Source organism: Teleopsis dalmanni, chromosome 2 (assembly GCF_002237135.1).
Source record: "Teleopsis dalmanni isolate 2A chromosome 2, ASM223713v2, whole genome shotgun sequence".
Lineage (NCBI taxonomy): Eukaryota > Metazoa > Arthropoda > Insecta > Diptera > Diopsidae > Teleopsis > Teleopsis dalmanni.
The window spans coordinates 72,069,332-72,095,700 of record NC_051847.1 but is presented as its reverse complement, the minus strand read 5'-3'; the positions used below and the strand labels follow the sequence as shown (position 1 = coordinate 72,095,700).

General features: G+C 29.3%; 2 protein-coding genes across 2 annotated transcripts in view; both read right to left on the bottom strand.

Annotated features, from left to right (window-relative positions):
* Positions 1-6,928, bottom strand: part of LOC119680507 (calcium and integrin-binding family member 2-like) — a 101,342-nt gene extending 94,414 nt beyond the window's left edge. Inside the window, exons 1-3 of the mRNA XM_038093341.1 lie at positions 6,876-6,928; positions 6,776-6,810; positions 4,113-4,378 (exon numbers count right to left, since the gene is read on the bottom strand). Of these exons, the coding sequence (XP_037949269.1) occupies positions 4,113-4,378; positions 6,776-6,810; positions 6,876-6,926 (352 nt within the window). The 5' untranslated portion in view covers positions 6,927-6,928. The remainder of the gene's footprint in view (positions 1-4,112; positions 4,379-6,775; positions 6,811-6,875) is intronic.
* A 1,638-nt stretch (positions 6,929-8,566) lies between these two features.
* On the bottom strand, positions 8,567-26,359 carry LOC119674827 (inositol-pentakisphosphate 2-kinase). Its single transcript, XM_038085983.1, has 9 exons — positions 26,004-26,359; positions 25,556-25,708; positions 22,533-22,633; positions 18,529-18,795; positions 18,176-18,234; positions 15,212-15,358; positions 14,588-14,882; positions 9,906-10,102; positions 8,567-8,786 (listed from the first exon to the last, which is right to left on the bottom strand). Exons 1-9 carry the CDS (start codon positions 26,320-26,322, stop codon positions 8,609-8,611), a joined length of 1,716 nt encoding a protein of 571 aa, XP_037941911.1. The 5' UTR covers positions 26,323-26,359; the 3' UTR covers positions 8,567-8,608.
* Positions 26,360-26,369: the final 10 nt, after the last annotated feature.

The window sequence follows — 26,369 nt, the reverse complement described above, 5'->3', positions numbered from 1 at the left end:
TATGGCTGTACCAACATAACAGCCATATGGTACATAAGTGTTCTATTACTTAAGGAGTAGTTAACAAACAACAAAATCCGGATAGATAGCTATTCAAATTGAGTCTGAAGATAGTTATTTAGTCGTGTGCTACAAAAAATACGATGATTAGCTTTGATACTTCATTAAATTAAGAAGTTTTATTATTGGAAATTATCAAAAAAAAAAAAAAAAAGTCGAGGTTAACTTTTTATTACTTATTATATACATTTTTTTCTTTTTTCAATGCCTTTTTAGAGAAGTCTAAAGAAATGTATGAAATTTATAATGTTCTAGTAGTCACAATAGCTATAGCATGGACCCTATTCTTGTCGGTATTAAGAATAAATAAGTTCTTTAACATCAGATAATGTGACAAGCAGTTTTATTGACAAACGTTTGATGTTTAACTAAAATAGAATATTCAGATACGAATTATAAAATCTCTCTCTTACCAATAGATTTTATTTAATAAATATACAAGTTTCAAGTTTAATAAAACCAAACCATAAAAACTGGTAAATGAATTGTTAATTTTTAAGGCATTTGAATGAAACATAAATGTTTTTGAAATATCGAATCCAAACTGTTTCAAATTTTACGAATATGAAATTTTTACATGCCACATGCATTTTATTTAAATAAATTTTTTCCAATTTTTCCCTTTGGTCCTTGTTAGGCGAACCACATTTCAGAGTGCATTTATTTATGGCATCCAAGCTCCGTTTTATTTGATCCTTGATTGCGTAGCCAGTTTGTACATTCATGTACACATATTTATGTTCTGTTCATATATCCAAATAGCAAAAAGCTCTTTGCTGGGATTAAATATGTAAATTTACTTGAAAAGACAAATTTTCTAAAATAAAATTTCGAAAAATTTATTTAAACCAAAGCAAAACTGCTATCAAAATAAATTAAGTAATTTACAAAGATATGAACTTTAATTAAGTTGCATTTAAGCAGAAAGTAAATTTATAAAATATTTTCTGAGATTTCAGTAAAAAGTATAATAAAGAGGTTTATATATTAAAAGAACATATTTTAGAATTTATGAAAGTTAATATGGAAAATATAATTTAGCCAGATGTGGTATATTAATTTATGTGAAGACTTATTTTGTTCACTATAAGTCCATAAAAAAATTTTTGTATAATGGATCTAAGTGGGCGCTTCATTTAAAGATATAATATATAAAAAATATATTATATATAAAATTATAAAAATAAAAATATATAATTTATTGTGGGTATACTCGTTCTCTCCAATAGCTTAGAACTATTTTCTTTGCTAAGGAATATATGTTAGTATTATGAACAAAGTAATAAACTGCAATATATAAATAACTAATTCATTATTTGAGCCAGTGCACTTGAGCACTTCTACTCTTTCTTAACTCGAGGTATTTTTAAAACCCCTCTTTACGCCTTGACGGGATTATTGTTTATCACTTCATCAGACTAAGTAATAATTGACCTCAGATCTGCATACCTCCCCGAGAAGCCTGTAACCATTCTGAGATTTGATAACGCGGTGTTGTTTTTCACTTCATCAGACTAAGCAATAATTGACCTCAGATCTGCATACCTCCTCGAGAAGCCTGTAACCATTCTGATATTTGATAATGCGATGTTAGTAAGTCATCAGTTTTCGCAAATAATTTCAGGGCTCTATCCTTTATGTATTTTTTGATGGGATTAAACTTGAGGTCCCTGAGGATGTGATTCGTCCTAAAGTACCACGGTACTTTGAAAAGTCTTCTCAGAGCCCTGCTTTGTGCAATTTCTAGCTGGCGAATAGTAGTGTTTAAAGCTTTTCTAAACGCTACACATCCATATAGAGACGGACGAATTATTTGGTTATATATCAGTTACCTGTTCTTAGCATTAAGATTTTCATTTCTGAATAGCGATTGGAGGTGATGAAGAATTTTGGCACAGCTAATTCTTTTCAGTTGAACACGTTTAAGCCATGTAAATATTTGTCCAGCATGATACCGAGATATTTAACGCTATCCTTATTACCATATCACCCACTCTCACTCTCGACGGATTTTGTCTCTTTGGAATACATGGTAATCAACAATATGAAAACTATAAGTCTATCAAAATAAAGTATTAAGCTGTTTGTTGAATGGTATGCCGGTTGATTACAGTGACTGATCGGTTCCCATAACAAGTAATTACTACCAATAGCACAATCCTCACAAAAATGCCTATATATGAACTAGATCCATCTTCTTGAATTTTTATAGTTCAACAAATCTTTTGTTCTTACAGATATGTGATAAGTGGTCCAACGTACGTTCACCAGTACTTATAGGCAGATGTCAATTGAAGCGCGAAGGCTAGTTAAACTGTTTGCTTTTTTATTCCATTCAATTGTTCTCTGGCCGAGAATATATATAGCAGTAATATTCGTGCGTTGATTTAGTCCAATGTATCCAACATTCGGGACCGTGTAGCCCAGGCATTTTATGATAGGTACTTAAAATTCCATTATTATTAAAAGTTAATAAATTAAATTAAATATAGTTGGATGGTAATTGATTGGAAATACATGGTCTGTCTTTATAAGAGAAACGAGTTAGGTGTTACACCAAATTAATATTTTTATATAAATAATTTTTTTTTTTATTTAATTATTTAATTAATATAAAAATTAATGATATGATAATAATTAAAGTGATAGAAAAGAATTTTTGTTATTGTACTTAACTATTTATCGAAACGTTTCTAACAAATACAATAGTTCCTATTTAAGTAAAATAGACACTACTGTCAAAACTGACGTTAAATTACAATTTAAAAAAAATTAATTAAAATAAAATTTTACTGCTATTAAAAAAATATATTTGGCATATTTGTTCAAATAGTGATTATTTTTTTGTAGTGCTAATGTTTTCAAAAAAGAGAAATATTTTAAAAATATATAAAAACTACCCAAAGGTTTAAGAGTTATACCCAATATACGAGTATATATACAAATTTTTTTTATTAACATAAAATATTCATTCAGAACTAAAGACTAGTAAAGGTATATTGTTAAAAATATATATATATGTATATAAATATATTTTCAAATTTGGCAAAGTAAGAGTTCAATCGTTAGTATTTGCAGTTTAAAAAACTTATTTACGAATAATTAAATAATATATAAGAAATATTTCCAAAGCCACTGATGTGTATTTGGCTATACTCAAATATTTAATTAATCAAAAATAATAAAATTTTTTGTTGTGCTTTACTACTCTTCGATAAAAAAGACTTCAATTGAAAACAATATTTTATATTAAAAATTTAGTTTCTTTCGTCCAAATGGACGTTAAAAATAAATTTAATAAAAATATTTTAAAAACTTTTTATATCGGGTACTCTGAACATATGTTTCCATTCAAATAAAAAATTATTGTAAGTAATATAATGACCTCCTACTCCATAATTTGACTGATCTAAATATTTTTCAATGCTTAAAGGTATATTCTTTAGTGAGTTTTGTAGTTTCAAAAATTATTTTCCTCAAATTATTGATATGATTTTCAAGCAAAATACTTGAAAAATATGAAATTTAATAAGAAAATAAAAAATTTTAATATAAATTATTTTCCTTATATTTTCCCCTATTGAATTTTCCATTTATTTCCCTCTTCCGTTTAAGGAATGCCCTTGAACTTTGGGAAGAGATAAATAAATAATAAATTCGAGGACTGCTGAGTGGACTATAATTTAAAATGAAAATGCATTCAAATGTCAAAAGCAAATAAAACAACTGTAAATTTACACTTAATAAGAGAAGTAAAAATAAATATAAAATATATAAAAATATAAAAATTGAAAACCATAAAAATAATAGCTGAGAGCTATTTTTCGACCAACCAATACCAATAAAATCCAGAAAAAATATGCAAGCCAAATGCAAACAATAGAAGCACAGCCATGGAGCAATGGAGCGAAATTCATGATATCAAACCAAAAATATTTTGAATGCACATTTTTACAAACAATTTTACAAACACGACAACTCAAACTAAAATTTGAACAAAATTTTTTAATTTTAGTTTGTTTTTTTTTTTAATTTTTTAAATTAAAACTCACCATAAATCTTGAATGCATAAAAGACTTTAATGTCTCTCGGCGCTTGTTCGCTAAACACAGACAAACAGTCCAAAAAATCTTCAAAGGATAAACTGCCCTGACCATCGCGTGAGAATGCCTCACAGATGCGGCGCCGAAAAGGATTCTCACGTAATTCTGGCATCTTCTCAATACATTCAGGTGGAACCTTGACACTCGATGCTTGGCCCTCGGTCATTTGGCGCGGTACCAAATCTGGTCGGAGTTCACGAAAACGTTTATGAACGCTGTAATATTTTAAATTTCCCTTACGATTATTCCATAAAGACACAATGGCAAGAATATTACAATAATAATTCAGACAATGCAAATGAAAAATAAAAATAATATAAATTTTAAGTTTTAAAATTAAAAATAAAAAAAAAATTAAAATAATTGTACTGCAGTAGATGTGCATTAGGAGTAATCACGGAAATATTTTAGGAAAAAGTTTATTCCACATGGCTTGGTTTAAAAAATTATTTTATGGATTACTTGCAGACATGATTACATATCATGGAATTTGAATTTTCCCTCAAAAAATTGCTTACTTTCAGAAAAAAAGTCCACATTTGTATGGGAAGCTTGAGTTTGTTTTGTAATATATTAGAAAAAGTTTTTATATTTAAAAAAAAATCATGTTTCAATCATGATAATTCTCTTAAATTCCATGTTAACCCATTATTGACTAACAATTGATTTGGTTAAGAAATCAACTTTTACAGGTACACCAAGTTAATATGTCAGCAAGTTTGCAACATGGCATCATATGAATCGAAAGTACATTTGATCCCCATAAGTCAATATTTTTCTCGTTACCGACATGTTTTCTTGATAATCCAATATTTTAAATCCATAGTGTTGTTTCTACATAAATGAATTACTATGAGGGGTTTATCATAAAAAAATCATCATTATCATTTTCGAAAAACAAGAACTTTCGTAACACTCAAAGCACTCTCAAAACATACATATGTCATCTGACCACAGATGGCAATATCTGGTACTACGGGGGTCAGTGGCCCACAGCGCGCTCATAACATACATATATCTTCATCTAATCGCAAATGGCAATATCTGGTACTACGGGGGTCAGTGGCCCACAGCTTCGGCTGTGCTGACCATTTGAGGTTGGACTCGTAGTGGCTGTGGTCAATACCCAAACTTGCGCAGGAAGAATTTTCACTTTTCGTTGCATTCGGCGTGGAGATGTATATTCATCACCGGGTGCTACAACCCACATTGTAGCAGGGGTATTGATAGGCCTCGCATCAAACCAAGGTGGAAGTTTTATGTCTTACACATATTTCTTCATTGGTAACCGGTGGAATTACCGAGAAGATTCCAATGGGTTGTTCATCGCCGCAATGTACCGATGCATGTGTGAAGAACACCGTGATGTTAAGACAACACGACAGGAAATCACGTTGATTATTCTGGACTTCTGTCGCGTGAAAGGTTCTGTATATATTAAAAAACTTAAAATATACGGATTTTTCAGTTCAGGTACGTAGATGGCGCTAAAACATTGTGGTATATTACAAGATTTCAAGTAAAATCGTTATTAAAATTAAGATATTCAAAAGTAATATAAATTTAAAATTTATAATAAAATTGAAGAAAAAACTATCACAGTGGTAGAATAAAATTAAATTTGCCAAAAGATAAATTTACTCCTCGTCTTTAATGAATAAATAACTCCTATTATTTCGCTTAGGGTTTCATAGTCTGCAGGTAAGGTTTTACTGGTCGAATTGGAGCATAACGAGTCGCAACAAAAAGAATTACCTCATCAAGATCAAAATGTCAAAAGTTTTTTTCCAACTGACAGGTGCAACCTTGCGATAAGATTACTTATGATCAATTACAATTTTATCTTACTATATGAAATTAAGAAAAGTTAAATGATTTGTTCTTAAAGGTATATTCTAATTCGTTTAAAAAATATATTTAATATATATATATATATATAAACTTTTACTCTGACAATCTGACTTTTCACACATATTATAACGTAAATGTCGTCGCTTTGAAAGTAGTATTCGAGATGAAGGACCAGTCAATATGATCTGTAAAGGTTGAACATGTGTCAACGAAGACAAAGATCATATGTCAAGTGGAAATGTGATGGGCACAGATTTCAAGAATACATATGGAGTAATTCATAGAAATTAAATTTTTTGAACTAGATATATTAATTAAATAAACCGACTCAATAAAATTGAATATAAAATCAAAATCATTTGAAGAAAAAAAATATATATCAATATTTCATATCAAGACAGCCACCGCAAAAACTCAATATTTCTTCACAACACTCTCTATATTTTTTATATATTATTTTAAATTTTTTTTATTTTATATTTATATTTATTTTTATTTTAATATTTATTTTATTTCTTTATTTTATATTTTTTCCAATGCCAATAAAGAAATTTCGCTCTAAAATAGTAAAAACACTTTTATTGCAGTCTTCCAAAAATATGAAGGATACAAAAACTCCAGAAACCTTAAGGGGTGTACTCAACTATATTGAGAAATAAACTTTTTTTCTTAAGAAAATCTATTCAACTCACGCACTTGTATAAAATACAATTAAAAAGCCACTTTTAAAAAATAAAAATAATTTTAATTGAAAAACTTACCGTAAAATTTCCTTTCGAGTAAAAAATGTGCAATCCTTGAAATAAATAAATATTATATTAATTAGTTTTTGAACAATAATTAAAATATTTTTAAACTCACTTGATAGTCGTCTAATTGCTGTTCAGTAAACGTTACCACTGTATTTCCCATTTGAAATAATTTTTACTTATAATTAAGAATAACGTTATTTTTATCTTTAAAATTTAAAATTTATTTTATTTTTTTGTGGGGCAACTAATGTATCTGGGTGTCAGTATTCCGTGATAGCCTCTTTAATACTGAAAATATTTATTAATATTTTCTTATATTTTTCCTACAAACATTTTCAAGCATTTTGATATACTACAGCAATAAAGGAATTTCGCTGTGTTCACTTGCTATCCTACCCAGCGGGTGCAAAAACAAATTAATTAAGGAGTGTTCTTCTTCATTCTCTGAAAGCATTTTCCAGCAAAATACTTACGCTTTCCACTCTGATATGGTTTTTCATCCTTGCGATTCGCTTGCTTCCGAAGGTGTGGCAACACGCTGGCTGATATTTTTATGAGTGTCACGTGTGAAACAGCATATGCTCTATGCTTCATACCATATATATGAAGAAATAAATATTATATATATAAATATATATATATATAAAAATAACAAAAATAAATAAATTTAAGTGAAAACCACTTTTTGAATTTTTCCTCAATTAATGCATTTTGCAATTACTTTTAAAAAAGAATTAAAATATTTTAAATTATTGTATTGACTACATTCATTTATTTTTTTTATATACATTTTGTTTTAATTTTAATATTAATTAATTTATTTTTATTTAATTTTGGTATATGTGTGTCTTATGTATAAGTAATATTATATTTAAGTATTTGTATGTATATTGTAAGATAGGCTCCTGGGAATGTATATTCTTACGGAAGAGGCAAGTTTTGGGAAATGAAAAAGCTGATGAGCTAGCCAGAATTGTATCAAAAACTGCTTTTATAGGCCCTTAACACTTTTGTGGAATAAACTGGGCCAGTACAAAACAGATTTTCAAGGAAACTTTCCAGAACTCAGACAAAGTAAAGCACTGATAACACCGTATTCCTACAAAGACATTCTTAAATTCTCAAAATGTAATTTATGGATGATAACGGGTTTCATTACGGGTCATTATGGTCTGAAATATCACCTTCATAAACTACAATTATCTGCTAACTCGGAATGCAGATTATGCCTCGAAGATGACATTCTTTGAGACTGTCCAGCTTTAATAACGCACAGAAGAAACCTCTTTCATATGGAATTTCTGTCACCAGAGCAGATTAAGAGCTCTTCTCCAGATTCAGTTCTAGATTTTGTTTACAAAGTTTTAAAGAGGTTTGAGTAATCAATAGTGAAATTGGTACAATAGGACTCTTCTGGCCGCAGTACCGGCTGTTGGGCAATTTTCACGTCTATTTTTATAATTTTTTTTTTTTAAATACGGAAGAGGCAATAGAACTCTATAAAGTAGGTTCTGTACTACTTTTTATTGACGCAACAGGGCTTAGATACCTACTCTAAACCCAGAAGGGGTAACAATAGACCCGACGTTCGCAGACCCACATTCTTGAACAATAATAATAATAACATTTGTGGAATTTTAACGAAAATTTATAACATTTATTAAATATTTAAAAATATTTTTAAAAATTATTTATATAATTTAAAAATTTGTGTTTAACTTGTGCTTAAATTATATTTTTTAAAAATTAATTTTTTTCATAAAATGTTTTTTATTTTATTTTATATATTATATATTTTATTAAGAGACTTTTACATATCCCATGTCATTTCGTTGATTATTATCATCTCTTCTCAGAACACTCATATGCCATTCTGGTTTGTTTTACGTATTTACTGAAATGGCTGTCAGGCTTGGGATCTAAGTCCAATATATGCATTTTTGTTAAGAATGTTTTGTTACTGTTCGGTATCTGCACAATATGTTGACTTAAAGTTGAACTGAAAGGTACAAGATCCATAATATTAATAGTTATTAGAATAAACATAATAAGAAAATATATTTATAAGATATTGGTTTTCTTAAAACCAGAAGTTTAGTTGATGTGATTTTGTTCTTAATAAAATTAAACAATAAATCTTAAAAATGTTTTAAAAGGTTTTATTCTTGAATATTTTCGCGATAGAATTATTTCTTGATATACCGAAAATGGACCGGAAGCTTCATTTATTGGCACAATTCTATTTTCTATGGACACATATACAGTGTGACTAGTCCAGAAAATCAGGTCACATCTATATATACAGTTAGTGGTTCGCTTATACGTGGTGTGGATTTCTTCTTGAAGAGAAATATAAAAAAAAAATTAATTAATTGGAAAACGATGTCCAAATGTATCATATATATTAGGCTTATCGTCAAATAAAAGACAATTCGAATTATATAATTGTATGCCTCCATCTAAGGGCACGGTCTGAAAAATCATGAAATTCTACAGCATGTAGTGAATATACTGCTGATCGGTCCTCAGAAAAAGTTGTGATAATAAGCATTAATAACTTTAATGTAAATTTTATAGCAAATTATAGCTGAGCAATATTAATGCTTAACTAGAATCTGTTAAAAAAATAATCTGCTAAAATGATAAAATTTTTGGTAAAAACGCTATTGAACCGAGGTAAGGAAATTATGTTCTGATAACTGACACATTTACATGAAGTAACTTCGACTCAAAAATCGGAGACTCCATATTTCCTTATAAGAAATGACATAGAGTAGCTTAAGTATCACCATCAGTCTGCACAGAAATATAAATTAACCATATTTGTGAAAGTTTGGAGTTTAAAACTATCAATAACGTTCGGAACAATTTCAGCGTTAATAATGGTAGCGACCCTCACCTCAGTTTGCTCTAATTTCACCTACTATATTAATCACTGCCCACATTAGTTTAGTACTTATATAAAAATTCCCAATGCCAATAGCTTTAAGATGTATTGTAAAGATCATCCGAGACTGTGACACAATTGTAAGACTGTTTTAATGTGACTATCAATGATTATGATTATCGACTATCAACTCGATAATCATAACATATATTTATTTTCACTCGGAAGCACTGAGAAAAAACCGTACTTTACCTGACATGTCCTTCAATCTCCTGAAATGTTAGCATAATAGAACAATCCATTGCCATTGCTGCTAACAAATATTCCTCTTCAGGTCTTAAGTTTAGGAAGTTTACTACATGTTGTTTCTTCAGAAGCGTTCCTAATGCTGTATACGATTTTGTTGTGACTTCTAGAAAACCGTTTTCGTACATATATTTTAAATTTCGCTAAAAGTAATATTATATTCGTTTAAGAATATTTGAAAATGTTAATAAATTTATCAATATAATAGAATTATTTATTAAATCATTATTTATTAGTTTCAAAGTATATGAAAGCATGAATATAAAAATGCAAAAGTAATCTAATATAATATTAATATATCATATTATATCTATTATATTATATTACATGTTATATCTAATATTTTTTACATTAAAATTAAAAAACCGTAGTAAATACTACTTAGGACTGCAGATATTAAATTAGAAGTCATTGTACGTAGTTCTATAGTTGCAAACCCTTTTGAAGTAAGTGCAGTAATAATCACTGATTAGCTATAACTCCATTACTCATTTTGATAATGATACTAAAATTGCATTTTAATATGTTGTAAAATACAATTTAGATATGTCATATTTTTATGATACATTAATGTAAATACACACAATAAATTAATATTTAAATGCCCTTAAGTGAATTTTTTGCTTAAATTCACTTAATTTTTTACAAATTCACAAATTAATTTACATCCTTTTGCTCAAAAAGTACTCGGATTTTGTAAATAAAACACAAATTTAAATTTTATTCCAAATTTATTTTATCTCCTTCAAAATATGCTCCTTCTGAAGCGATACACATATGCCAACGCTTACCCCAATCTTCCATACAGTTTTCGAAGGATCGTTAAGGTATGGCTTTTAATTCCTTCGCTTACCACGAAGGGGCAATTTGAGTTTCGGGAACAGGAAAATGTCGCACGGATCCAGATCTGGCGAATATGGTGCATGAACGATGACAGTGGTGCCGTGTTTGGTCAAAAAATCGCGTACAAGAATTTTCCATAGTAAAAATCGCTAAATGCACTTGAGGTAGTCTCACATTAACAGCTGCTGTAAACAAACTAATTGACAGATGGCGCTCAAATTTGTACCATATATCAAGAAAGAGTGTATCAATATAACAAAAAAGTGTTTGAAAAAAGGAATTTTTTAGTAATACACCTTTTTTGAAAAAGGTCGCATAGAGTAGTTAACAAACAACAAAATCCGGATACTTTTTGAGCAGAAGGTGTAGTTTTTATTTTTATAATATTTTTATTATATATTATGTTCCCCCTTAAGGTGCAACTTTACAGAGTGCAGTTCTTAAACATAAAGTTTACTTAATGAACACTAAACTTAGTCTAAACCTAAAAGTTCACTGACTGAATACTAAACTTAATGTAAGCTTTCTGTACTTTTAGGTATAAACACATAAAAAATTATATTCTTAAAGATTATTTATCTTAATATGAATCATTGTTACACTATATATTTATAATTTTTTTTTTGTTGTAACTCTGCAAGTATACTCAGTTCTTGTATTTATACTTATACACTGTTTTTTCCTATAATAGATCTCTAGCGAAAACAGTTATTTAAGTTTCCAAAAAGGCGTTAATTCCTTAGGCGCTGTATTGACGAAAATTTAATTGATTTTTTTTCAAGACTTGAAATATAAATTTCACTCTTATTATTTAATGGTATTATATATTGATCTGATTAAAAAATATATCTGACCATTATTTAATTCTTTGAGATTTTATTTATTGTGTCGATTTAAATTTGCGAAAATTCGTGCTAAAGACCGAATCACCTTCACTTGATTGTTTGTGAGAAATTAAATTCTCAGTTCACCGGTTTTTATACGTAGATAACAAATGGGTGAAAAATCACTGAACACTTCTTTTTTGTCAAAAGTCGACTTTGTTCTTCAACATAGTTTTCTTTAAGAGCAATGCTATCAAACCAACGTTTATCTAAAATTCAGATATTTTTCTTATAGAAAGATTTATGCTTAGCCTCAAAATAGCCGTTTGTTTTAACAACGAATTTTAATTAAATAAGTTTTATTTTTTCAGTAGCATATTCTTGAAGTCTTTAATCAGGTGCAGTCATTGGGGATCAAATCTGGAATATACGGTGAATACGGAAGCAATTTGAATCTAGACGGTGAGTTATCTTGAAACAGCACTATTTTCTTTTCACTTGTATGCAATTTTTTTTCGCGATCGAAGAGGAGAAACGTACGATCGAAACGTACCAATAACAATATATATTGGTATATATGGTATATATATTCGTTTTTATGATCTTTTTTTAGAAGTTAGTTGAAGAATACCAAACCCTGCGCATTACAAAATATGAACGCCATAACCTCACCAGCAGATTTTCACAACCAGTTGCTGTCGGTTGTGCTTACGGTCGTTTAGACCCCTAAGTGAAGTGGTGGATCTAGATTAATCCATTGTCAATCAATGCAAGAAAATTGTTTTATTAAAGCTCTCTAAAACAGCGAATAAAACCAATAACAGTTTTAGTAAACTGTAAGCAATCGCGGCGACCATAGCGAAAACAATTTTCTCATGGACAAATAGCCATGTAAAATAAATCATAGACATTCCTTTAATATGTTTAGCGTATTATCTATTTAAATTACAATTTATCAAAACAATTCTGTTGACTGTTCTTTTCCGGTGTAACCGTCTCATTTGGGTGACCAGAGTGTTATGCTGCATCAGTGGCTGTATGGTTACTCTTAAAGTCTGAAAGAAATATGTTCAATGGTTGCTTTCGATAGTCTAGACTTCGAATAACACTTCGAGAAACCTATCTATATATTAACCTTCGGTCTTTTAACTTTCCAGCAAAGAAGTTAAATTAGATTACGTCGACCTTGTATCCAAAGACTACTTTAGCTCAAATAATGAATTGTTGCGTTACCACAGATAATCCTTATTCATACGTAGATCAGAAGAATTCCCAAAATGTCCGGAGTGGTAAGCGTATAAGCATCACTGAATGGCGCAATTCGTATATGTAAGTGAAAATCAACTAATCAGGCAAGGTTATAAACTCAGAAAAGTACCTAATTTTGCTGTAGGATTGCTCTGTTAGATATTGAATCTTCTTCTAAACATTAGTGAAAACTAACACATGTGGTAAAGTATAGTTTCTTCCTCATCCGCAAAGCTATAACCCCGACAGAAGTCATTATAGTGTTGACACTATCTCATAGCATGTTTCAAAAACGTACTAAAATAATAAATAAGTTTAAGATTTAAATTTAATTTGTTTTTCTAAAACAGATTTTAAGCCTCTAAGTTACACTGTCTCATTAGTAACAGATCCTCCTTTTGCCTAGAGTATAAAGTACTCCTGTATAATAGTATGGACTTATTGTATCCAGCTATTCGGTAATGCTAGTGCTTCAAATATTGAAATTATCCTAAGAGCTTAGTAAAAAATATTGAGAACAATCACTGGAGCTCCATGGTATATTAGGAATGAAAGTATTTACCAAAAGTTACAAATTTACTTAGTTAAAGCCTAACTTGACAATACAAGACAAAAATAAAAGGTTGTCAGAACATATCAACCACTTAGCTGGGAATTTCAATCCACTACTTCCCGCCTAAAAAGAGCTGATCGTCCATTCATTAATTAAAATTTAATAGATTCAAGTAAACACACCTCTCTTATTTTTGGTAATTTCATAAAGTGTAATTGATTTCTAAATAATCCACATCATTCTGACCTCATTCAATGAAATTCAATCCCCCAATCTGAGGTCCGTGATATAAGGTTTACTTATTTTATTTTATATTATGCAATTGATAGTTAAAATAAAAATTGTAATATTATGTTATTAGTGATAAGATTTTACAACTTATTGTAAGAGAAGATGCAATGAAGAAGATTCCTATTTAGGACGTGTGCGAGTTAGGCTAAGTTGCGTTCCGAATGAGGGAAATTCTAAGTTGTGCCGATAATGTAGTGATGTGTCGATACGTGTTGATAAATGGTTAAATGTGTGCAGTGCAAAAAATACCAAAAAATCTCCCATTTGGTTTAGCATCAACTTAGTCTAACTCGCACACACCCTTAGTACTATTTCATTTTTCAATTAATGCTATAAAAAATCGCTTTCGAAAATATTGAGGTCGTCTTGAACTTTTACACAGTAATGCATATTTTTTTGCAATTTCCTGAAATTTTTAAATTTCTTATAAAACAAAATACTATTTAAATAAAATTATTTAACAAAAATATTGTAATAATTTCCGTACATTCACTAAAAATAAATTTAAAGATTTTAAAAACCGGTAGTGGCGACACGGAAGAGTTATTACTCAAGATTGTGTAATTTTATGTGCTCATTACAGCATTTTTTCTGCTGATTTAAGTTATTTTCCAAAGATATATATTCGAAAAAAAGTACATCTTATCTTAAAAGAATATTTTCTCCAATATTTCATATGCATTATTTACGTTATTTGTAGTGCTCGTGCCTTGGCTTCTGCAGATTTTACTCCTTTGTTCTTGCTTATATTATTTTCAATTTTTTTCCATTTTTTTCTATCTTTTTCAATTTTTTATTTATTTTGTACAAAATTTTTATTTTGTTTTTGTGAATTTTTTTAATGGAATGTTGTAAAAAGCTTTACTTACCTTGGCCAACAGCTGTAAATGCAAAATTTTTTGCAAGATACAATTTTTTGGTAAGCACAACATTTCCGCTTCAGTGATTTGTGTTGAAGTCGCCTGCACTTCCGTTTCCGCTTTTGTTTCTATCATCAAAGCATTACTCGTTGCAGCTTGTGTTTGTGTTGCACTCGAATGCGGTTGACCTACGCCACCAGGAACGACAATGTTGGCACGGCTTTTAGCAACTTTGCCATTTTCATCAGAGTCTCTCAAGAGACATGTTACAATGAAATCTTTTAAAGCCGCCAATGTCATTTTACTAAATATTTTTATTTTCATTTTTATTTTTAGTTTGTTTTTGTTTTTTTTATTTTTATTTATTTTAAATGAAATTTAAGTATTTAAGAAAAAATGTAAATAAAATAAAAAATAATAATTTATTATGCTTTTAAAATAATTTTAACAATTTGGATGATTTTAATTAAATTAAAATCAAGGAAAATTGCAATTAAAATTAAAATATAAAAATATAAATTTTATTTTATTATTATCATTATTATTTTAATAAATAGAAATAAAATAAAATAAAATAAAACAAAATAAAATAAAAAATTAATAAAAAAAGAAAAAAAAACTTTAGTTACTTACCCCGTAAAAATTTGTTCAATTTGTTTCTCGAAGGATAACGATTTGTAGTGATCTCCATAAATTAAATTTCCATTTTGAAATATTCTTAAATTATTTTGAGGACACTCGAAGAGTGCATCTAATGCGGCCAACATTTTACCAGGAGCACTAAAGTTTGGCGTTTAATCCATTGTGGCACATAAAACAAAAAAAAAAAAAAATAAAACGGAAATAAATATGCAGCATTCAATGAGTAAAACGGAAGCTCAAAGCAAATACAAAATTAAACAGAAGTGAAGAAACTGCAAAAGATCAAATTGAATTTTGTGCACGAATGCATCTCAAAGATAAAAAACTGCAACACGGAAAAATTCAAACATATGCAATGGACAAAAGTTTATACTTTCTTTCCGAAAGACTTTACTTTCCATTTATTTATTTTTTATATGGTACGTACTTTTTATTATTATTTCTTTTTTAATTTTAGGAAAGCGATGGAGTAGAACGTTTCCGAATTTCGGAAAATAAAATTTCATAGCACATGCAAGCAGAACAAATTGAAATTTATGAGTCGAAAATTAATACGAATAAATTTTTAATTTGTTTTAAATGCACGAAACTCAACATTCAACTGAACTATAGACACTTTTTCATATATGTTATAACATATAACATTTAGTAATAATTTTATATTTATTTAAGAAATGTGAAATTATTTAGATATATATCATATATATAATATATATACATATATATATATATAACATATATAGGACGTGTGCGAGTTAGGCTAATTTAATGCTAAACCAAATGGGAGATTGTTTGGGATTTTTTGCACTGCACACATTCAGCCATTTAGCAACACGTATTGACACGTCACTACATTATCGGCACAACTTAGAATTTCCCTCATTTAGAACGCAACTTAGCCTAACTCGCACACGTCCATATATAGGTGGCAGTACTAAACAGTACTAAAAAGCGGCAACCCAGGCAAACGCCAATAAGTGAAGAACTGTCAGTGTATCACGAGAAAAGTGAGAGTATGTTACGAAGAATGGTTGCAGCTAATTTTACGTGAAGAATTCTAGAGCCGACCAACTTTATTATTTTAATTTATACGCTTTTTATTTTAAATCAAATAAACATTAACAATCTTATATATATATATACACATACATATATATATATATGTAACATTTCACGTGTTATATATGTAAATAATAAGAAGAAATTGTTTATAGCTTCCAAAATCTTTATTTAAACTTCTCAATCTAATTTACCATCTTCTATATATATATATGTAGCTGTAATTCGAGACACTTCTTCTCTAATTGAATAATGCCGCTCAGTTGGATGTAATTGCTCCTGTTGAAAAATGTGACCAGTCGAATTGTTTGATTGTAACGGTCTGAATCCAGATTCATCATCTGAACGTATATATATATACATCTAACATTTCACGTGTTAAATATATATAATAAGAAGAAATTATTTATAGCTTCGAAAATCTTTATGTACCCTTCACAATCTATTTAATCGTCTTCAAAGTACTCCTCTATTAATTCCCCTATAATACAATTACGTCAAGTTTTATCGAATCTTGAAAGCAATTCTTAAAATTGATTTTCAGAATGATCTTAAGGATTAAGGAGCATAGCAATCAGATTTTAATTTCGTCTATCGTTTCGGAATAGATTATCCGGAGTGATCTCTTGAACTTAAGGAAAAGTCAAAAGTTACACGGGGTATGATGGTTGTGGAATGAAACGAATGATCGCAAAGATCTGATGTAGTTCGAGATGGTGTGGGGTGCAAAAACCAATCTATTCAGATACAAAAAATCTCTTAGAATGGTATGAACTAATCAAAATAAAATACTAATAAATGTGCAAAATTTTTTACTGTCAAATGATAATTTTTGAGCACCAAATTTTCGATTTCTTCAATGTGAAATTAATTGGGTAAATTTGTAAAATCGTCACTAAAATGTTATATATTGGGGCTAACTTACGAGTAGTTTACGGGATTTTTTTTTTTCCTTTAAGAAATGATAATAATTCTATTACTTTCTATCGTTTGTGAGGAACCCTAAAAAAACTTAAAGGACCTAACATATTTAGTATATGATTGCTGGGATACAATCTAATTACGATAAACATGTATTAATTACATATATTAATGGATGAAACTATAAAATTTCCAGGAATATTTTATAAAGATTTTCTCATAAAAATTTGTTTAAATTATATGTATTCTTTTTATTTAAGATACTAGATGAGCTGTAATAAACATAGCGAAGAGAGAAATCATCTTAAATTTAAAATGTGGCAGTGAAAATCTTTCCGAGGTTAAAGAAACATATTATAATTGTACAATATTAAGCCCTGTAAAAGTCTACATTATTACTAATTATCGCTTGAAAGAATACTTTCATGATGTTAAGGGCTATTTTCACTGCAAACGGCAATATTATAATATCTCAATTACTTTATTTCCCACTTCTGTTAGAAAATTCATTTGAAAAGATATCGTGATCGACATAAGTATTTGAAATTGTGCTACTAAGTCAGGATCCGGATAAGAATAACCGTTCATAAAGCATCTTAACATAGATTATATTTCAAAACACGATTATAACAATATTATTATAAGAGAAGATATGATGTACTTCGATCGTACTTATATTCTTAGTAAATGCTTATGTATATAATTAATAAACTGAATTTTTTTTGTGTATAGTTTAAGCGTCAAAACTTGGTCATGTATAACTACAGGGACACTTTTATTCCAATTCATATTATGTTTTTGAATATTAACTACTCTAATCTGTTATTTCCATTAACAAAATATACATCTGTGTCATCATAACTTAAAGTAAATAACTTCTGGAACTCATAATAAACAATCCAAAGTACTGATGAAATCAAACTATAGCGGCCAAAAGGAAAGAGGAAGCTCATATTGAGAATAATTGAAACTTACCCGGAGAAAAGTTCCATTGGGCAATAGGAGCTACGTTCCGAAACTTTTTGTTGTTGTAGCTGAAAATGTAAATCAAATGTGAGTAAGAAAAGTGAAAAGAAGAAGAAGAAGAAAATGTGAAAATTGTATTTGCGGTATTATGGGTACTGGGTACTACCACGTATTTGCATAGAAAATAAATCGTCCTGCAATTATTCACTGAAGCACAACTTACAGAAGCACAAGTAAATATTGTTTCACGTATGGCTGCGTACATATAGATCTATAAGGTATATATATGCATATATGTGTGTATATATCAAATGAAAAGTGCCGTGTGAGTGAACCCATAATAGCGTAAATCTCCGTATCACCTTTAAAAATTGCATCGCACAGTAGCGGCACCTGGTGTCGTTTGCGTTTGAGATTTTTGTTGTTTCACTTGTAGTTTGCGATATTTCCGCTGCTCGAACTGAAGCTTTATGCGATGCGGTTATTGTTGCAGACACTTCAGCTTCTTTAGCTCTTTCACTACTTGCCACTTTCGTTTTAAATAAATTGTTGACATCACTCGGAAGCAACCAACCTTGTTTCGGTTTAATTTCAATGGCGTATGTGTCTCCAGTTAATGCTGCTCTTGGCTGCACGTTGAGGTTTTTGTTCGAAAATATGTAAAATTCCATGGAAATAAAAAAAAAGCAGGAAAATAATCACAATAACTATTTTGCATGAGCTTACGAAATTTAATAAATGTGAGGTAAAATGGATTTGGTAACAAACAATAAAGTGATATATGGTAAAGTATTTCGGTTCATTTGCATTGAAGCACCAAATTGGTCATTTTGCACAAGTATTTCATAAAAATAAACTGGTAATATTAAGAAGAGAAGCTAACATGGCTTCTCTCTCACTTTTAATTTATTCACTTATATTTTTTGTTATTAAATCCAATTTAAAATAATTATAAATAAACCATGAACAAATAAATGTTCAATAACATATTGTCAATAGTCTTATGTCTAATGTTGAGTCTTTTCCGAGCTAGTGCATCTGGACACTTTTACTGTTTGATACCCGGGGGGTTTTTGCAGAGTCCCATCCACCTCACTTTACTTTATTTTTGATAATTATTAAAAATAATAATAATAAAAATAATAAAACAATTATTATAATTTATTTATGCTACGTTTACACTGTAAGATGCACAGAAGATTAAGCAATCAACAAGATTAAAGCAATCAATGAGATTAAAGCAATCAACAGGACTAGTGCAATCATTGCGATTAGAACAATCATTGAGATTAAAGCTTTAATCTTGTTGTTAAATTGAAGATTTACGCAACTGAACTGGTTTTGTTTGGTCAAGATTGATTAACTAAGTCAATCAATCACCAAGCTGTCAAAAGTTTTTTTTTTGGGTACAAAATCTCACTCTTCTAACGCTATCTAGAGTAAACCGATCGGAGTAATGGATTTCTTTATACTAATATATAGTAACCGTAAAAGTCACAAATATAAGTTTAATATATTTTTATTCAGTTAAGTGATCAGTAAAAACAAATTAAAATAATGAACACAATATTTTTGAAAAAAACTTCAAGTTTTTTGGAGATTTTCTTGCTATAATATATAATAGAAGTATTCACGATCTCATGTAACAAGTCCAGTAACAGAGTAACACCTCAAATTGACTGTTGTCACTTTTCAGTACTACCATGTTCCGCGAGATTACCGACCTCATTACTCGAGATCATGAACACATTTAATATACCAGGTGGATTTTTTGAAAATTATATTTTATGCTTCAATATAGTCTTATTTTAGCTCGACGTACAAAGTACAACGATCTTTCAATATTTGGATACCTTTTAAATAATACGATTGATCAAGTCCTCCTAAATAAAAACAACCTCAGTCAACCTCAATTCGTATCGTAATTCATTCAATTTTGCCATGATTTTCATTGGCGTGTGAGCGGGTGCGTTATTCTACAAAAACAAAAATTTTTTCTTGGACAAATGAGATCGTATTTTCTCATTCAATGGACCCAATAATATGCAATAGTAGTCTGATTTTATTGTGTTTCCTTTTTCAGTCTATGAAAATAATTTAACTTTAATCTCAAAATATGGATCCAAAATTTTTTTCATTTTATAAAAAATCACCAAGTTGCATTATATTATTTACTAAAAGCTGACCAAACTTTTGAATAATTCAAAACTTTTAGAACTGTCGTTAAAAACTTGCTAGAACAAATATTAGCAACAAGACTATATTTATTTTTTTATATATATGAAAATGCTGATCTACATAGATAAAAGTCTAAAGTATAAACTACATGTATTATTTTTTTATATAAAATATATTAATTATTGTTTTTAATAATTTATTGATGTTATGACCAAAACTTTTTAATAATAAAATTGTTCTTAAAAAGGGGTGATTGGTCACTATTTATTATTATAATACACTTTTTTAAAAAATGTCGTGTTTATAAAATTCCTTATATAAACCAATATTTTGAAGGTCAAAAACTACCTCGATCATTTTTTTGTCAGCAAAGACCAAACATTTTATGAGCGTGGAATTATGCTACCTACCAGAAAGATGACAAAAGGTGTTGCAACAGAACGGCCAATATATAATAATAAAGTATTTAGTAACGTATTTAATATTATTATTATTATTGTTAGGGTATGTAGCACTGCGACCGTCGGGTCTATTGTGCCCCCTTCTGGGCTTAGAGTAGGTCTATAAGCCCTGTTGCGTCAATAAAAAGTAGTATAGAACCTACTTTACAGAGTTTTATTGCCTCTTCCGTAAGAATATACATTCCTAGGAGCCTATTTCGTATATGCATTAGCGCAGGGCATTCTAACAGCACATGTGCGGCCGACTTCTGATTCTCTTCACAGAATCTACAGTTTGCATCCGTAAGTATACCCAGTATTGTAAGGTGGTGTTTTAGAACGTATTTAATAAGTATTTAATAAAGTATTTGTTTATTATACGAAAACTGTCTTTCAAAAAAAAATTAGCATTACGTTCCTAGATTAGGTTCTATACATAAGAAAGAACAAATCATACAACAAATAATGACTCTACGAACAGAATAGTATTGAAATTTAACAATTGAAAATAAAATTATAATTAATTAATTAATTCAATTATTCTACAGCTGGTTTATTATTTCATTGTAAAATAAAACACAGCAAGTAAAATTATTAATAAAAACTTTCATAGTAATAGTAACAAAACTCTAGAAAAATATGCGAACAAAAAAGTCAAGTACGGCTTTGGATCAGTTGGTTAAGGTGCGCTGATTCTGAGCTTCACATTTGGCAGGACCCCGAGTTCCGATTCCTGGTACTTGCAGTCTCAAAAAATAATTATTTACGAATAATTAAATACAAGAATTATTTCCAAGACCACTGATGATGGGTATTTGGCAATACTCGAAACAGCTGTATGGTCAGCCAAAAATTCAATTAATTAAAATAATATAAAAAATAAATTTTTGTTGTTGTATTACACTACTGCTCGAAAGAACCTCTTTTAAAAAAAAAAATTATAAAAAATTCTCTAACTTGAAGTCTCCAGAAGTCGAAACTTTTCTTTGCAAAATTGGACTTCGAGTTATGGAAATTTGACTGTATTTTGTTAAATTAATTTAATTATGTAAAATTATTTTGTATCATTATATCATTTATAAAACATATTTTTTTAATATCTAAAAATAAAGTAAAAAAATTTAATTTGCAGAATTTATCTTTTTTTTTGTTCCTTTTTGTGTACTCGACTTATACATAACACAAATTGGTTAATTTACAATTTTTAATTAAGTCGTTCACATATTTTCATGAAACTGTAACTCTGCTTTTCCTACTGCCTTACATTCGGGTATGATTTATGCCCTGAACTAAATTTGTCTAAAGTGCAAATCCAAAATATTAGTTACAATTGAGCACAATAACACATTTTTTCCAAAGTGCAAAGCACATAATATCTCCAAATATTTATGATTTTCGTAGCTATATTTTTGCTCGGAGAACAATTTCATATAAATTGAATACAATGTATGTATACAAGTATTTTCGTTCACTTTAATTTAAACCAAAAAAATCAAAAAAGAAAAAAAAACCAAAAAAAAAAATCCTTTTGATTTATTACCTCTGAGCACAGAGAGTGACCATATGTTGGTAGTACAAGTACTGGATAAGTACGAATCTTGTAAAAAATGTCCTTGGAAATCACAAAAAATGCTATATATTTTGTATACAATATCAGAACATTACACATACACAACTATAGACAAACATATACACAAACAATAGAGTGAGCTCATATTTCTAAAAATGGATTTTTTAGTTAAACTCACCTGTAAATTGGAAACTAAAATGTCGAACGCTGCCGGTAACTGGGTAACATCTGGTAGCAGAAGTCCAAATTGCCCACAAAATTCTTTATCCAGTCGATGTGCTGCAAGCCATGTTAGAAAGTGGTAAGTCGGTATTGTGTACATATAGAAAAAATATAGTATAACATAACAGAAAAGAAAGGACGAAGGACGAAGAACGAAAGACTAAACAAATAAGAATAATTTACACTTAACTGAAATATTGCAATGTTGCTGTTGGTGGTGTATAGTTGCTGTTGCTGTTGCTATTGCTGTTGCTGTTGTTAGTGCATTTTTATATTCAATATTTGCTAACAATGCAACAGCATAAAAAAACAAAAAAAAAAAAAATAACAGTTAAAAAAGAGTAACAACACCATTGCCGGCAACTGCAAATTAAAGCAACACATGCCATAGGAAAAATGAGTTTCCATAACGCAGGCCATCTTGTTGAACTTATGGTCGTGCTAAGACTTCGAGCTCTGCCAGTGAAATGCTTAATAAGTCCCTAGAGAGACTGGGAAGTATAAAAAGTACGTAAAAGTAAGCTCAAAAAATAAATAAACAATGCTGTCAGCTTGAATGGCATGTGCCAAGCGGCAAGAAGCTTTAGCCTCAAAACGCATAAAATATTTTCAAGAAATTTTATGATCGATTTCATGTCATATAAAAAGAAGTATTATAAAAAAAAATATGGAATTTATTGGATGCTCGATGCTGTATTGTAAGAAGTACTTGAATTTATGTTTACAAAGAAAGCAGGATATAATTGGATTCATATGCGCTTGATGAAGAAAAAGAACCATTTTCCTCAACTAGAAGGAAGTGAAATAATTGGTGATGAGGCAGAAAAGAATGGGGAAGAAAAAACAATTACCAGTTTTCATTCCAGGATTGTAAGAAAGATTATCATATATGATTAGATTGATTTTTAACAACCATATTGACAAAAGAAACTTAATTCTTAATTTAAACTATTGTTTTTATTTGAGAGGTGTTTTGAACAGTAGTGAATTACAACAACAAAAATTTTCATTATTTTGAGTGGTGTTAAATACTTATTATCAGTGGTTTTAGAGTTATTTTTTGTATTTAATTATTCGTAAATATCTTTTCAGGTGGCAAGTATCAAGAGTTGAAGCTCAGATTCAGCGTTCATTAGTCAGTTGATACAAAGCCGTACTTGACTTGTAAGTTCGACCTAGGAGTTTTGTTAATTTGCTTGGAAGAAAAGTTCATTAACAAATTCAGTGACTGTATTATATTAGAATGAAATCTTAAGCCAACAGCTGGTTTTTTAATTAATCATATTTTTATTTCTTAAATTTCAATACTATTTTTTTGTATATTCATAATTTATTGTATGATTTTATTACTCTTTCTTTGTATATAGAACCTAATCTAGAAACCTAATGCGGAGAAAGTCATGCTAAAGTTACTCCACGATTCGTTCAGAAAAGATTGAAAAGTTGAATGAGTATTTTTATTCATATTTTAACAGTAGTTCCAGAACAATTCTATATAAGATTGGTTTTTAACGTCCGTTTTATAAAAAACTTGATATGATTAATATCATATGACATTAATATGACTAGTTTATAAAATATATTTTAAAGATATATGAAAGAGATTATGGTTGTATAAAATTAAAAAAATTATAAAAATATAATTATAATCTAAGACACGGAGAGTCTTAGAGAATTAACACACATAATAAATAGTTTTTTATATGCGACGCTAAGCTATATAATATCGCTAAAAATCTCAAAACCTACTAACCACTAGTGCTAACTATTGAATTAAAAAAATCACTGAAAGATTAAAGTAGTGAATAGATTAAAACAATAAATCAGCTGCAACAGATTAACTGCTTCTCATATTGATAAAACTAATATAGGTATATATAAAAGTTATTTTGCATATATGTCAATGTCAATGTGGAGGTCGTGGTATTAGAAAAAGCAGCTATTCGTAAAAAACAGCGATCGAGGTGAGGCCCATTGACACCGCACCTTTCACTTCAGAATTATTGAAGTAAACGTCAAAAATGTCACAACAAAGATAAAGAAAACTGGATCGCCATAGATATATTCATTGCGATCATATTCAAACGGATTAAATATAGTCGCGAATAACCAACACTGGGACCCTACCTTGAAGTATTTAGGTACTACAGTTCATAAGCTCGTTCTAATTGAAGCACGTTAAGTGGTTTAGTTAGTGTTACTTAAAAAATTAAAAGTGACAAAAAACTTGGAACTTGATATTTGAAAGTTTGTGCAAACTTGACTACTTGTGGAAAAACACGATTAGTTATACTTTCTAATTTGACAGACATAAGTTCCAAGTCTGGCACTTACTGTCCAAACAAATTATATATAAACTATAAAAATCTAATTAAAAAATTCAAATATTTCTTAAGACCATTGATGATGAGTATTTGGCAACGCTCGAAACAGCGCTGTATGGTCAGCCGAATTTCAATAAATTAACTGAAATATTTGTTGTTGTCTTTTCGTTTCTATTCGAACCATTCTAACTTTTAAATAGTTTCTTTTCGTCATAAGATGCGTTATTTAGTATTTATTTATTTATTTACTATTTATATTTATATATACATATATATTAATTTTTACTTGTATATTAATGGTTAGCCATGATGATATTTTAACATTTTGTAGGGCAGTGGTGCTTGGAGGAAATTAACAAAAGATCTGAATTTTCATCTTGTAGTTTAACTATTTGCAAGAGGACTAACAACAACGATATGAGTAGTGATGTAGTATGGAATTGTATTATTCATCAATAAACTAAAAATTCCAACATAAATATAAACGTATAAAGAGAGATTTCATTTATAAATAGCTCGATTTTTTTTACTATGGTATCTGGTAATTTTACCGGAATATGATTTTCTAATTTTATTGAAAATCATATTTAACTACCGTAAATAAATTTTTCTGTACCTGCAAGTTAAATATGGAAAATATTTTATATTTGCCTACCTGGTCTGGCGGCACGTACATGTTCATTTATCCATTTTCTATCTGCTTCCTTTGGTATTTGTATAACTTCCGCTTCAAATATAAACTCATTACCCAATAGACGTCGAATTATCTCAATGAAATCCACAAATTCTTTCATTGTCAAGTTTTCAACTGAAATTACAAATGTTTTAGGAAAACAAAACCATTCAAAATAGTGAAATTGAAGAGCATAAATGTGAAAGCGAACAGCACAAACTGTAAAAATACCAAACAGCAACTAATAAATTATTGCAACAATCCGAAATAAATGAAATAAAATATATTTCAACATCATTTCGAGCCAAAGTTGCAACATTTGAATTGGCAAAACAGTTTCTGCTTCCCACTACCACCTCTGTGCCGTCCAACTGATTGCAGCAGCTCATAAGCCAATGGAACCGCATCGTTTCCCGCCACAATAACTAACCTTTTGTGTTTTGCTGCCTAACCAAGTCGGAAACACTTTCCAGAGTCTGTTGCTGCTGCCGTTTTTGTTGTAGAGATTTTTTAACATGGAATTGTTGTTGTGTTTGGCCGTTCATCGGCAACATTTTTGGCAAACGTAAAACTTTTTTGAACTGCGGCAATGCAAGCACCAAATTTGCATTACCCTCTGCGCGATAGTGCAACTCAATTTGGCACAATTCCATATGCTCTGATATAGCTAAGCATTCATTCAGTGTTCTAGGTGTGGATGAAGTTAGCAAATGGCCAGCAACCTTACTGTAGGTGCTGTCAGACGGCATGTCTAACTTGGATTCTTGGCTGCTGTCAGTTCTGCAAGTTGAGCCAG